Source organism: Trifolium pratense, linkage group LG4 (assembly GCF_020283565.1).
Source record: "Trifolium pratense cultivar HEN17-A07 linkage group LG4, ARS_RC_1.1, whole genome shotgun sequence".
NCBI lineage: Eukaryota > Viridiplantae > Streptophyta > Magnoliopsida > Fabales > Fabaceae > Trifolium > Trifolium pratense.
The window spans coordinates 47,542,598-47,557,675 of record NC_060062.1 but is presented as its reverse complement, the minus strand read 5'-3'; the positions used below and the strand labels follow the sequence as shown (position 1 = coordinate 47,557,675).

The window sequence follows — 15,078 nt, the reverse complement described above, 5'->3', positions numbered from 1 at the left end:
ACATGGAATCGATTTTAACACGACCACAAGGGAAAAAAGGAAATAAATGATAAAGTTAATGATGAGAGAGAATAACTTTTCACATCATTAAAACATTGAATGCACAATTTACGAGATAAAACTTCTATATTTGTATCCTTAACTAATGCCCCCGGAGGCAGTGTTTAGCATTTTCCTTATAGTAAAAAATGAAATTGCGTTAACTTAAGTATCTTAAAAGTTAAAACAATGATGTATTTAATTAATTAATTTTTTTTTTATCAATTTTTAGTTATATTGTGGTAGTGTGGGAGGGAGCAGATAGAGATAAGAATCATACGGTCAAATATAAAATGACTATGACTACAGCGTGTTCCACATTTAATAAAGAAAGAAAGGTAAAGGTAAATAACAAGAAACTTCTCGCCAAAACAAAACATAGAAGTTTATCAGCAGCAAACCGGAAAGACAGAGGAAGTTCCTTTCCCGCCTAACATAACAATAAATACAGCTTGTCCCGCCCTTCCAAACTTTCAATTCATCATCTTATTACAGCAAGCAATAACTGTAAGTTTCACCTTCTTGCATAGCTAAACAACAAGGATATATACGCAGAAAAAACAGAATAACAAAATCAAAGGTTCGATATGCTACTACTATGTTATCATTGTGTCTCTTTTTCCATGTTCTAATTTTTTAATTCTAGACTAGATACTTGTTGTTTCCATAGACATGCCCACTACTCTAAGATTATAACTATAATCATACTTGTTCTTTGCATAGACATGCCCAATACTTTTAATTCTATGATAATAGCTCAATTGGTAGTGTGTATGAGTTGAACATGTACTTGAACCCAGGGTACGTGGTTCAATTTTTACAGAAGGCAAAAACTCTACTAAAAAGGGGTAGAGAAGATCGTGAGATACAACATTGAAATTACCTACTAAGATTATCTTTGGCCCAACTTATTTTGAATTTTTCTACTCCTTGGGCCAAACAGTTTTTCTTAGAAATACTTGTTAAAAAAAAGCAACTTATTTTATATGTGCAAAATACGCTAATAAGGAATTTTCAATAAAGTTATGGAAATTTTTCTTGGAAAAATCAACTTACTATATTTTTCTAACATAATGATATACTGTATATATCTTGCAAAAAAAAAAAAAAGTTGAAATACTATCCTGCGTAGTAATTGTTTTGTGAATTATCCATTTTTTTTTATAGTTTTTTTTTTTTTTTTTTTTATTCTTTGAAGAAACCAAAATGAATTATATTAATATTAACGGGATCCTCCCTGGCATAAGATGTGCCAGAGAGAATCTCAAAAGTTTACAAACAATATGGAGCCAAAACAAAGATTTAGTCGATGCCCAGACAAATGAGAGGGCTCGACCACCACGTGTGAGAGTTTATGCCAACACGAGCATTATAAGCCTTTATCCACCAAAACGAATTTAATTTAACCTTGTCGAACATTTGGTGAACTGTCGTTTCCTATGTCTCAAAAACTATATTATTCCCTCGTTCCACATTACCCAGATACAATATAACTATATGAGTCGCATAAAAGAGCGGCAGGCTCGTTGCCCTCCAAAAGAGTGGATGAACGGAACAAAGTGATCCTGCAGCAAGCTCAGGTCAACCGATGATATTCCAATCCAAGATATAAGCAAATACCACAACGGGGTAAAAACGGGGAAGGAGAGAAACAAATGGTGAGCTGTCTCCGTACCGCCGCAACTAGTCACACACAGCTGAGAATCGTGAGGAATAATGTTACGCATCGCCAAATTATCTTTCGTTGGGAGCCTATTGCGGAAAAACCTCCACGCGAAAACAGAGACCTTCACGGATACCTGTATGTGCAAAAGAAAGTATCCGCTCCATTACTAACCCGCGTCTCAACACTCTCCTCGAACCACCCCTCCTCCCCAGCCACACTCACGCCATCACGAATTTTCGAGATCTCCCTCCACCACGAAGAACCACCTCGGCCCCCTACCGCCAACCTCCCTGCCTCCTCACCATACCGAGATACCAACACTCTATACCACAACCCTCCTCTATCTACCAATAGCCTCCAACACCACTTCCCTAGTAAAGCAGTATATTGAACTCCCTCAGTTTCCTAACCCCCAAACCACCCTGATCCTTTCCTAAACAAACATTTTTCTAATTGATTCAGGAGATTTTTCTAGAGTCCTCACTCCCTCCAAAAAAAATTAATTTAGTAAAGATTCAATGGAAGAGATTATACTAACAGAGCTTTGAAGAAGGAAAGTGCGTAGACAGGCAGAGAAGTCATGACATACTTAAGCAACCATAAGAGAGAAATCGACTCTTCCAACCAGACAACCTACTACGAACACGATTCAAGACCAGATCCCAAAACGATAACCGACGGGGGTCATCCTAAATGGGTAGGCCCAAATATATGAAAGACACCTTACAACCCCAAACAGATGCCGTCTCCGCCAGCCAAGAATCGACAATATTTACCCCTGCCAACATATTTTTATGGAAGTTCACCTTCAACCCAAACACCACCTCAAACAGGACAAGGACCGCCCGAAGAGCTCGAACATTAGCCCAACTCTTGACACCAAGAAGAAGACTGTCATCCGCGAACTGAAGGTGGAAAACGACTATAGGATTGACTGAGCCAAATCTGTACCCATGAAAATCTGAGACTAAACCATAGTCTGCATCATAACATGCAGGCCTTCTTCTGTTAGTAAAAAGAGAAAAGGAGACAGGGGATCTCCTTGTCTGAGTCCCCTCTCAAAATCGACTTTAAATAATAGGACTGATGCTGTAGCAGTGCACACACATTCTTTGATCCATTTCCGCCATAATGTTGGGAAAGACATTTTGCTCATAACTTCATCCAAATACCCCCAATCCACTGAGTCATAAGCCTTCTTAAAATCGACTTTAAATAATAGTAACTCATTCCGAAGTTTTCTAGCATCATCCACCACCTCATTCACAATCAAGATCCCAGCAAGGATTTGTCTATCTTTGACGGAAGCTGTCTGAGCCTCCGGAATAACACTACCTACAACCAACCGAAGTCTATTTGCGAGAACCTTTGCCAAAATTTTATAAAGGCAGCCCACCAGATAAATAGGCCGAAAATCATTCAATTTGTATAAGAGATATAAAAGTAGAATTGATACCTTTGGCCAGCTTACCATTGTGATGAAACTCCGAGAGAAACCTCATTAAGTCGTCGTTCATCACATCCCAAAACTCTTTCAAAAAACCAAAAGTAATATCATACGGGTCAGGACTCTTGTAACTATCACAGTCTCATACCGTTGTTTTAACTTCTTTTTTATTTATTAACAAAAGAACTACTCATCTTAGTTTTTCTTATTTTATTGTTTATTTTAAATTTTCCACATTCTTATACTATTGTTTATTTTAATTTTTCCACGTTCCTATTTTATATTGTTTTTCCTATCTCAAAATCTGATGGTATGATGTTTTCAAACCATTTTAGATTTTTAACAAATTTATGTGAATAAACTATATGATATAAAATTTTAATCTAATATTTAATTTTGTAAAATTTGAACATCGGTACAATTTGATCTCTTTCTCTCATATCAATTAATTAATTGAATAATTAAGTATTAAAATAGAAATCTAATTAACTTTATCAATTGATTGGAATACTAATCAATCAAGGCTCCAAATAACTGGAATCCATTACTTGTCACTTTCGTAAAAACAATTTGTTCCTATTTGTTTGTCATTTTCAAATTTCAATGCAACATTTATTATTGTTTTGCCAATAATGCCCTTAAGTATTTATATGCCTTTCATAACTTGTGTTCCTTGTTTTGATTAAAACAGAGAAAAGAACCAAATTCATGAACAGCGCCACACAACTTATTGCCCTTACAACATTTCATGATGTCTTGAACAAGATATCGCAAATTGTTGAAAAAGCTCGAAAAAACCGAAGTACAAGGCGATTGTTGAAGTCAGTTTTAAAGGATTTAACTCCTGTGGTTCGAGACATAAAGCAATATAATGAACATTTGAATCATCCCAGAGAAGAAATAAAGACTCTAATCAATGAAAATGTTGCAGAAGAAAGTGCATGCAAATGCTCTTATGAGAATACTTGGTGGAACAAGTGTTTCTCTTGGTTCAGGAATGATTCATATGTTGTTGCTGATGATAAGGAATCTATTACTGTAAAGGATGTTAAAGACACACTTTATAAGGTCAGAGAAATTCTTGTGCTTCTTAACAATGAAAATTTTGAAGAGAAATTCAATGAAGCTGGACCAGCAATATTCAAGGGTCCTTTTGGTGTTCCTGAAAATCCAAAATTCAGTGTTGGGTTGGACATATCTTTTTGCAAGTTGAAAATGGAGCTTCTTAGGGATGATAGTTCCACTCTTGTGTTAACTGGTATGGGAGGTTTGGGAAAAACCACTTTGGCTACAAAGCTTTGTTGGGATGAACATGTTAAGGGTAAGTCATAAATCCTCTTTAGCTCTATCATACATTATAAAATTTGTCTTGAATACTATACCAGCCACCTTCTTTGAATTACGGACACCTTTGGGATTAGGCGTTGTCTCTATGTTTAACACATGTACGTCGGTGTCCAACATAAATACGACATCTGACAGTTCGACAACTCAAATAAGTATCCCAAAATAATGGATGGAAATAAGGACATTACTTAAGGAATATTTTATATAAATTTTTCTGATGTGTAGAGCAGCTTAAAGTCGTGTTCATGTTCACTAAATACAGATAGGTTGTCCTTTGAGAAATTATTATGTTTACAAAGAATTCATTATTCTCCAAATTACATCATTAGGAACTCAATATTGTAGGTATCTTATATTCTCTGCATATGCTGCTTTTACATATTAAAGAAGCATTTTCCTTTAACTTTGGATTTGTTAATTTTCTTTTCTGATATGTGTTCATTTAGTTGAGCATGTTAAATGAACAAAACATCAAATTTTCTGGTCTTACAATTGTCTTTGGTTTTTCTAGGTAAATTCAAGGAAAATATTATATTTGTTACCTTCTCAAAAACACCCATGTTGAAGACTATTGTAGAGAGAATATTTGAACACTGTAGATCTAAAGTGCCCGAGTTTCAAAGTGACGAAGATGCAGTCCATGGATTGGAAGTTTTGCTGAAGAAAGTTGAGGGAAATCCACTATTGTTGGTCCTGGATGATGTTTGGTCAAACTCAGAAACTCTTGTTGAGAAACTTCAATTCCAGATATCATATTTCAAAATTCTGGTGACTTCAAGAATTGCATTCACAAGACTAAGCACAACATGTATCTTACAACCTCTTGTTCATGAAGATGCTGTAAAACTTTTCTATCACTATGCTGATATGGAAAAAAATAGTTCAGATATTATCGACAAAGATCTTGTCGAACAGGTACTTGTTCATACTTTCTTACATATGGAAGCTGTATATTATGTAGCACAAACACTTTGGTGTCAACGTCGTGTAAGGTGTACATTTTTAGGTCTCGGTGTTTCATATACTTGGTTTTTTGTCTGAACTTGTTCATTTGAGATAGATAACACAATTGTACACAATCATTAGGAAATTATTTTTTATTTGACAAATCTATCATTGAACTCACATGAAAATGTACCTAAGTTATAATCCATTTATTTGTTGACCATATTTTCTTGCATTCACATGCAGGTTGTAAGAAGTTGCAAAGGCATACCGCTTACGATTAAAGTAATTGCTACATCACTCAGAAGTCGGCCCTATGACTTATGGCGAAAGATAGTGAAGGAACTGTCACAAGGTCATTCGATACTTGATTCTAATTCTGAATTATTTACTCGCCTCCAAAAGATCTTAGATGTTTTGGAAGATAATCAGATCAACAAGGAGTGCTTCATGGACCTAGCCTTATTTCCCGAAGACCATAGAATTCCTGTTTCTGCTCTCATTGATATGTGGACAGAGTTGTATGAATTAGATGACAATGGAATAGAAGCAATGGAAATCATCAACAAATTAGGATCCATGAATCTGGCAAATGTCATAATAGCAAGGTAGACGACTATTATATTTTCTTCTCGGCAACAAATACATAACAAGAGTGATATTATACAGAAATCTTGTGAGAGAATTTTTTATCTTTAAGCAATTAACCTCTGCTCATTTACTAGGAAATCTGCAAGTGACGCAGACAATTACAACTACAATAACCACTTCATCATCCTTCATGATCTTCTAAGAGATCTTGGAATTTACCAAAGTACCAAAGAATCAATTGAGAAGAGAAAAAGACTGATTATTGACATGAATGAAAACAAGCAAAAACAGTGTTTTGCGGAGAAGCAGCAATGCTTCATGTCCCGTATATTGTCAAAACTTCTGACACCGTGTGTTAAACAACATCCGCAACAGCTCGCTGCTCGTATATTGTCTGTATCAACTGGTTAGTTATATTTGTACCTTCATGTAAATTATATTCACTTACATAAAACTAAAAAATGTTATTAAAATGCTGTAATCTGTCATCCATTCCTTTTCCACGATTGATCTTGTATGTTTCGCGATTGCAGATCAAACTTTTACGTCAGATTGGTCTCAAATGCAACCAGCTCAGGTGGAGGTTCTGATATTAAACCTTCATACCAAGCAGTTCTTATTTTCCGAGTCGATGGAGAAAATGAGTATGCTAAAAGTTCTGATAATCACAAACTACACTTTCCATCCTGCTGAACTGAGCAACTTTGAGCTACTTGACTCTTTACACAACCTGAAAAGAATCAGACTCGAGCGAATTTCTGTTCCTTCCTTCGGCACATTGAAGAATCTGAAAAAACTATCCTTGTACATGTGTAATACAAGACTGGCTTTTGAAAAAGGTAGCATCCTAATTTCAGATGCATTTCCAAATCTAGAAGAATTGAACATTGATTACTGCAAAGATTTAGCGGTATTGCCTACTGGTATCTGTGAAATCACCCCATTGAAGAAGCTCAGTGTTACTAACTGCCACAAACTTTCTTCACTTCCCCAAGATATTGGGAAATTGGAGAATTTGGAACTTCTAAGGCTCAGTTCATGTACTGATTTGGAATTGATACCGAATTCCATTGGAATGCTTTCGAATCTAACAGTTCTTGACATCTCAAACTGCATAAGCCTTTCAAGTTTACCTGACGAATTTGGTAATCTGTGCAATCTAAGGAATCTTTACATGGCAGGCTGTGCAAGTTGTGAACTGCCATTCTCAGTCGTCAATCTTACGAATTTGAAGGTGATAACTTGCGATGAAGAGACGGCTGCTTCATGGGAAGCTTTCCAAGATATGCTTCCCAATATGAAGATAGAGGTTCCTCATGTTGATGTTAACTTAAATTGGCTTCAGTAAATGATAGCCCAAGGCCACTTCATTGAATGGCTTTGTATATAAACCTTCAATAACTTGAAATTTGAATTTAAACCTCCTCCTAGTGTTGTTTCTAAGTAGTATATGTATGTATTGGCGGTGAGTTTGGCGAAATTATGGTTGCATAGTGATTTTGTTGAAGTTCCAAAGTGTTGTTTTGCCAAAACCACAGTGGTATACCATGATTCTACCGAACTCACTGCCTGTCCAAACATGTACCAATATGTGTTTCTATAAGTTTATCTTAAAATAAGTAGGGTCTCTGCACTCTTTTTTCCTTGATAAGGTTTTTAATGAGGCAGAGGGATTCTTACACATTTGGTTTTGGTCTAGTCCCCCAAATTTCTTTGTATCCTTATTTTATGCCTTATATTTAATATTTTTCATTAAGATACTTCTTATGTGGCTTCTTTGAGGTGCCAATATAGTTGAGATATATTAGTTGTCACATTTGTATCCTTTTATCCTTTACAAACAAAAATGTATGTTAGACTATTTATTACTAATATTTAATAAAATAGTTTATAATAGCAGTTATGATAGGGATTGCGCAAGTTATTATGTAGTATGTAGTTATTAAGTTAGTTATGTAGTACTGTATGTGAATAAAAGGGAAACGACATGTTGTAAATTATTATGTAATAAGTTTGAAAGTGATTATTTGGGAGGGAGAGACCAAGCTCAATATGCTTTCCAAGATATGCTTCCCAATAAAAAACAACTATTACTATTAAATCTCTCTGTTTGGTACTGGTTCCTCTCAATATACAAATAAAGTTAGTTGATGATGTCCAATAAATTGTTGAAGTGATTTTTCTTAGTTTATCAACTTTGGATTTTATCTTTCTTCATTCCTATTGTGATTGGGTAATTTGAATCAAATACATTTGACTTTTTGTTTATAATTAAGACCACGAGGGAGTATATGTTATGACATCTTGCTAATTTTCTCTTGAAAAAACTTGCGTCGCAAGAAACTCAGTTCCTCAATTTGGTCTGCACGTTTTCTTTTCTTGCAGTGGTTTGATTTTCTTTGTTTTTTAGCTTTGACATCTTTCTTTACTAAAATTGAAAAAACAAAACTTGTACTGCAAAATACAACATATCTTATGTAAGATAAACATGGTCACTACTCACTACAATTTCATCTGTAATAAATTTGACCCAAAAATCTCAAGAAGGGTGCCATTAGATTGTAAGAAAGATTGTTTCTGGAGCACTACTAATCTGCCTAAGGATCCTTGTTAACCACTAATTTTATCAACAAACACTAGAGCTATATTATAATGTGTTGATTATTTTCATAAGGGTGGGAATCATGTCACAGAGTTCAGTGATGTTATAAAAGAATGTCATCCCGTGTATGATGTAAATTTTGAAAACTCTCTTGTTGAGTTTAATAGGAGACAAGCGAATGAGGTCGCTCACGCACTTGCAAGGGTAGCCACATCGAATTGATGTACCTACATGTATTCAACAATTGCTTATGAATGAAATACTATAAGCGCCATTTAGTATAAAAAATATATATATAAAATACATATAATTTAAATAAAATATTCGAGGATGAAGTCTATGCAGAACAAGGGATAAATTCCGTTCTTATTTCCAAATCTCTTTATTGAGACTTTCTCCTTCATCCCTATCTCGGCAAACCAAAAAAATTAAAATTTCTCCGCGAGCAACTTAGCATTGAATTTACAACATTAACTAATTAATGACTCTTCATTGATTCTAATTATTCATAGTTTGTACAAAGTCATAAGTCATTAGACCGTACGTGTCAAACAATTATTGTCAACTTGTTCATCAATTTTCCGTGTACGAGAATGACTTCCCAACATCTTGGAGCCCGAATATAAAAAGATTTATGACACTAAATTTTTTTTTATCCATATAAAAGCTCAAGTCTGCAACTTCAAACCGACTTAAGCATAATTGCTAGGAAAAATATTTGAAAGATAAAGTAGATGCATAGTAAAACACATTATAACCTCTTTCTGGTTCAACTTATGGAATAAAAAATCATGTGTTTGGCTTTTCCAAAGTGCCAAGTATTTGTAGAAAATGTATCCCCTAAGAATAATACTTCTTCGGTCACTATTATAAGCAAATATTACTTTTAAAATTTATTGTAAAATAGATGTAATCGATCACTATTATAAACAAAAAATCACTTTTTAAATTTATTATAAAAACTGTTGTATGTAGACTATAATATAAACTTTATACATCAGGTTTGCGATGAATTTAAAAAAAAAAAATTATAATAGTGACAAGAAAGAGTATATATTCTTGGTACATGACCAAAAACAATTACTCTTGTAAATAACTCCAGAAATTACTTGCAATTTTTATCTTCGATATTGTAGCAAGACTTGTTACCAAATTTCGGTAACATATCAACCACTCCACCGAACTTATAAGCTAGTCCACTGAGCTAGCTTATTGGACTTACCAAATTAACAAACCCTAAAGCATCTACGAAGGAATAAGGATGAGTTAATTTTTGTTGTTCTTTAAAATGAAGGTTAGTGGATTTGTTGATAAGATAGGGTATTAAGTTATACATTTGAATCAATTATTTTTTGGTTAAACAAAACATTTTTAAATCGGAATGTATCTAGTCTTATTCATATGAATTTTCAGAATGAAATAATATCACAGACGTTATGTAAATATAATAATGAAAAACAACCATGTCTAATAATCTAGATGATTAGATGATTTTTGTTTAAGTTTTCTTCTTATTTTCCTAGACTTAGAGGGAAAGTTTCAAAAAATTTCACAAAAAGAATAAACAAACACTTTTATCTATTTTAATAGAATTATATTCAGCAGTGTTAAATTTTTGAAGAAATTTTTTGCCATTGGGAGTAAATAATATCTAATTCACAAAAATAAATAATATAATTAATAAAAATATTTATTCACATAATAATATTAGAATATCGGAAGTTAATAAGTGTGCGGATGCTTTCGCTAATATCGGATGTTCGTTAAATTATAACATTGTTTTTTATGATAGTTGTCCATCTCAAATTAGGGACATGTATAATTTTGATCTATTGGGGGACTCCACCCCTAGATTGATGTCGATAATTAAGTTTGTCCTGCAAGTAAAAAAGACAGCCAACAGAATCCAATTTCATTTTTAATACCAAGTCGTTTTTGACCAAACAGCTTGCTCAATATTTTAAGCGAAAAAAAAGACAAGGAAACAAAAGCGAACACTACTACGCAATGACAAAGAAAGAGACAAAGAAGAAAACATTGTTATAAATATGTATGCATGTTATTCTACATCAAAGTTTCAATTTCATAAACATATATCATATACTAAGTTTCATTTCTTGCATAGCTAAAGATCACGCACACAATAAAAACAGAGGAATCATATTCATATATGAACAGCACCACACAACTTATTGCCTCAACAACACCATTTCATGATGATGTGTTGAACAAGATATCGCAAATTGTTGAAAAAGCTCGAAAGAATCAGAATACAAGGCGATTGTTGAAGTCAGTTTTAAAGGAATTAACTTCTTTGGTCCAAGATATAAAGCAATACAATGAACATTTGGATCACCCTAGAGAAGAAATTAAGACTCTATTTGACGAAAATTATGCAATAGAAAGTGCATGTGAATGCTCTTGGTTCAGGAATGATTCATATGTTGCTGATGATGATAAGGAATCTATTACTGTAAAGGATGTTAAAGAGACACTTTATAAGGTTAGAGAAATTCTTGTGCTTCTTAGCAATGAAAATTTTGAACAGAAGTTCAATGAAGCTGGACCACCAATATTCAAGGGTCCTTTTGGTGTTCCTGAAAATCCAAAATTCATTGTTGGATTGGATATACCTTTTAGCAAGTTGAAAATGGAGCTTCTTAGAGATGGTAGTTCAACTCTTGTGTTGACTGGTTTAGGAGGCTTGGGAAAAACCACTTTGGCTACAAAGATTTGTTGGGATGAACATCTTAAGGGTAAGTCATAAAATCTTCATTAATTCTCTCATGCATGATATATGTTTATAAAGCAGGGGCAATCCTCACCTTACAAGTCGGGTTTGTAAGGTTGAGTTAGGTCTAACTCTCAATTCTAAGATGGTATCAGAGCCTCATCCATGATCCGTTGGGCCGTCTGCTATCAGGTTTTTGATCGGGTTGTCCACCATTTATATCTGCGCCTCAATCCCATAGCGTTGGGCGCGAGATGGTGTGTTAAAAAATCTCACATCGGTTGCGAGATGGCTTAAATATATGTTTATAAAATAGAGTCAATCCTCAACTTACAAGCTGGTTTTGTATGATTGAGTTAGGCCAACTTTCAATTCTTAGCTAATTGTTTTTCTTAATGCATGATTTCAAATATGCTATTCATGAATTCTCTTGTTTCTATCTCCATTATAAAATACTAGTATGTCTACAAAGGGTCCATTTTTTGTCGATATTACATCAAAGGAACACATTGTAGGCATCTTATTATGATTTTAAAACTGAACTAAACGGGTGAACCTTGAACCAGCATTTACAAAGGTTCAGTTATTTTGGTGGTTCAATTGCGGTTTAGTCCATATTCAAACGGTTTAACGCAGTTGAGTCATGACCAACAAGTCTCACTGGTTCGATGTCTGATTCAATTTTAAAAACATGGCTTTATAACATGTTAAACAAGCATTCTCCTTTGACTTGGATTAATGAATTTTCTTTTCTGATAATCGTTCATTTAATTTAGCATGTTAAATGTAGTAGTAATATAATTTTTTGTGGTAGCACATGAACATCAAGTTCCCTGTTCTCACAATTGTCTTTGGTTTTATTAGGTAAATTCAAGGAAAATATTATATTTGTCACCTTCTCAAAAACACCCATGTTGAAGACTATTGTAGAGAGACTGTTTGAACATTGTGGATATCCAGTTCCTCAGTTTCAAAGTGAAGAAGATGCAGTTAATAGATTGGGACTTTTGTTGAAGAAAGTTGAGGGAGGTCCACTATTATTGGTGCTGGATGATGTTTGGACAAGCTCCGAAACCCTTGTTGAGAAACTTCAATTCCGAATATCAGATTTCAAAATTCTGGTGACTTCAAGGGTTGCATTACCAAGGTTTAGCACAACATGTATCTTAAAACCTCTTGTTCATGAAGATGCAGTAATACTTTTCCAACACTATGCTCAGATGGAAAAAAATAGTTCAGATTTTATCGACCAAGATCTTGTCGAAAAGGTACTTGTTCTTACTTTCTTACAAATGTGTGTTATCTATTACTTAGTATCGATACATTTCAGATTGAACTTAACACATGAGGTTACATTCAATTATTCAATTTTCTCAAATTATTATCGGTATTGATGTGCCGATGTTGCATGTTTGTGTTTTTCTGTCTCAAGTTGTTCATTTGATATAGACACCTACATGATCATTGGGAACTTCTTTTTTGTTTAAAAAAGCTATCATTGAACTCACACAAAAAGTTGCATAAGTTATAATCCTTTGTTACCGATCATGTTTGCTTTCTCTCAAATGCAGGTTGTAACAAGTTGCAAAGGTTTACCTCTTGCGATTAAAGTGATTGCTACATCACTCAGAAATCGACCTTATGACTTGTGGCGAAAGATAGTGAAGGAACTGTCACAAGGTCATTCTATACTTGATTCTGCTAAATTACTTACTTGCCTCCAAAAGATCTTAGATGTTTTGGAAGATAATCCTATAATCAAGGAGTGTTTCATGGACCTAGTCCTATTTCCCGAAGACCATAGAATTCCTGTTGCTGCTCTCATTGATATGTGGACAGAGTCGTATGATCTAGATGACAACGGAATAGAAGCAATGGAAATCCTCAACAAATTAGGATCCATGAATCTGGCTAACGTCTTAATACCAAGGTAAATTTACTACTACATTTTCATGTAGGCTACTAAAATCGTTTAATTATCTAACATGAATGATACTATACAGAAAGGTTTGGAGATTTTTTTTTTATCTTTTATTAACATCTTATTTACCAGGAAAAGTGCAAGTGACACAGATAATTACAACTACAATAACCACTTCGTCGTTCTTCATGATTTTCTAAGAGATCTTGGGATTTACCAAAGTACCAAGGAACCAATTGAGCTGAGAAAAAGACTGATTTTTGACATGAATGAAAATAAGTGTTTCGGGGAAAAGAAGCAAGGCTTGATGCCCCGTATATTGTCAAAACTTCTGACATTGTGTGTTAAACAAAATCCACTACAGCTCGCAACCCGGATATTGTCTGTATCAACTGGTTAGTAATATTTGTACTTGCATCTAAATTATATTCACTTACATAAAACTAAAAAATGCTATTAGAAAACATGTAATCTGTCATTCATTCCTTTTCCACGATTAATGTTGTATGTTTCGTGTTTGCAGATGAAACTTGTGCATCAGATTGGTCTCAAATGCAACCAGATCAAGCTGAGGTTCTGATTTTAAATCTTCATACAAAGCAGTACTTATTTCCCGATTCAATGGAGAAAATGATTATGCTCAAAGTTCTGATAATCACAAACTACGGTTTCCATCCTTCTGAATTGAATAATTTTGTGCTACTTGATTCTTTACACAACCTGAAAAGAATCAGACTCGAGCGAATTTCTGTTCCTTCCTTCGGGACATTGAAGAATCTGAAAAAACTATCGCTCTACATGTGTACTACTAGAATGGCTTTTGAAAACGGCAGCATCCTAATTTCAGACGCATTTCCAAATCTAGAAGAATTGAACATTGATTACTGCAAAGATTTGGTGGTATTGCCTACTGGTATCTGTGATATCACGCCTTTAAAGAAGCTCAGTGTTACTAATTGCCACAAGCTTTCTTCACTTCCCCAAGATATTGGAAAATTGGAGAATTTGGAACTTCTGAGGCTCAGTTCATGTACTGATTTGGAACTGATACCGAAATCCATTGGAAAGCTTTCGAATCTAACACTTCTTGACATCTCAAACTGCATAAGCCTTTCAAGTTTACCTGACGAATTTGGTAATCTGTGCAATCTAAGAAATCTTTACATGGCAGGCTGTGCAAGTTGTGAACTTCCATTCTCAGTCGTCAATCTTAAGAATTTGAAGGTGATAACATGCGATGAAGAGACGGCTGCTTCATGCGAAGCTTTCCAATCTATGCTTCCCAATATGAAGATAGAGGTTCCTCATGTTGATGTTAACTTAAATTGGCTTCATTAAATGATACCCTAAGGCCTCTTCTTTGAATGGTTGTTGTATCACCGGTTGTGTATAGTGTTTGCCAAAACCACGGTGGTATACCGTGATTCTACCAAACTCATTGTCAATCCAAACATTACCAATACATGTTTTCTATAAGTTGATCTTGTAAAATAATTTGCTACTTTGTTGCTTAAAATAAGTAGTAAATTTAGTTTTACCTTTATATAGATTTTATTGTTTATGCTTGAATTTGTTGTTTATGCTTGAATCCTTGTTTGTTATATCTCTCCACTCTTTCTTTTTTTTCATCAAGGTTTTATCCCATTGAATTTTCCTCGGTAAGGTTTTTAATGAGGCAGAGAGATTCTTACACATTTGGTTTGTCTAGTCCCCCTAATTCCTTTGTATCGACTTAATTGTTTTATTTAACATATTTTAGCGTTAATTATGTTTCATTTAATATATTTTA

The 15,078-nt window shown here is 34.1% G+C and overlaps 2 protein-coding genes across 3 annotated transcripts; both read left to right on the top strand.

The window, feature by feature from the left end:
• Positions 1-302: 302 nt before the first annotated feature.
• LOC123881607 (putative disease resistance protein At5g47280) lies at positions 303-7,791 on the top strand. Of its 2 annotated transcripts, none has more exons than XM_045930332.1 (6): positions 303-546; positions 3,844-4,473; positions 5,011-5,414; positions 5,691-6,052; positions 6,170-6,441; positions 6,569-7,791. In XM_045930332.1, the coding sequence occupies exons 2-6, from the start codon at positions 3,861-3,863 to the stop codon at positions 7,381-7,383; spliced, it is 2,466 nt and encodes an 821-aa protein (XP_045786288.1). In that variant the 5' UTR covers positions 303-546; positions 3,844-3,860; the 3' UTR covers positions 7,384-7,791. The 2 variants fall into 2 exon arrangements, with proteins under 2 accessions (XP_045786288.1, XP_045786286.1); XM_045930330.1 differs by having other exon boundaries at positions 373-619.
• A 2,796-nt stretch (positions 7,792-10,587) lies between these two features.
• LOC123881608 (probable disease resistance protein At5g66900) lies at positions 10,588-14,858 on the top strand. The gene is made up of 5 exons (XM_045930333.1): positions 10,588-11,393; positions 12,233-12,636; positions 12,940-13,298; positions 13,422-13,684; positions 13,813-14,858. Exons 1-5 carry the CDS (start codon positions 10,808-10,810, stop codon positions 14,625-14,627), a joined length of 2,427 nt encoding a protein of 808 aa, XP_045786289.1. The 5' UTR covers positions 10,588-10,807; the 3' UTR covers positions 14,628-14,858.
• The last annotated feature ends 220 nt before the right edge of the window (positions 14,859-15,078 follow it).

Bases quoted from the DNA above. Each gene is read 5' to 3' on its own strand.
- LOC123881607 (XM_045930332.1), top strand. From the start codon at position 3,861: ATGAACAGCGCCACACAACTTATTGCCCTTACAACATTTCATGATGTC. The intron at 4,474-5,010 runs GTAAGTCATAAA...TGGTTTTTCTAG, and splicing joins TTGGGATGAACATGTTAAGG to GTAAATTCAAGGAAAATATT. The intron at 6,053-6,169 runs GTAGACGACTAT...CTCATTTACTAG, and splicing joins GCAAATGTCATAATAGCAAG to GAAATCTGCAAGTGACGCAG.
- LOC123881608 (XM_045930333.1), top strand. From the start codon at position 10,808: ATGAACAGCACCACACAACTTATTGCCTCAACAACACCATTTCATGAT. The intron at 11,394-12,232 runs GTAAGTCATAAA...TGGTTTTATTAG, and splicing joins TTGGGATGAACATCTTAAGG to GTAAATTCAAGGAAAATATT. The intron at 12,637-12,939 runs GTACTTGTTCTT...TCTCAAATGCAG, and splicing joins ACCAAGATCTTGTCGAAAAG to GTTGTAACAAGTTGCAAAGG.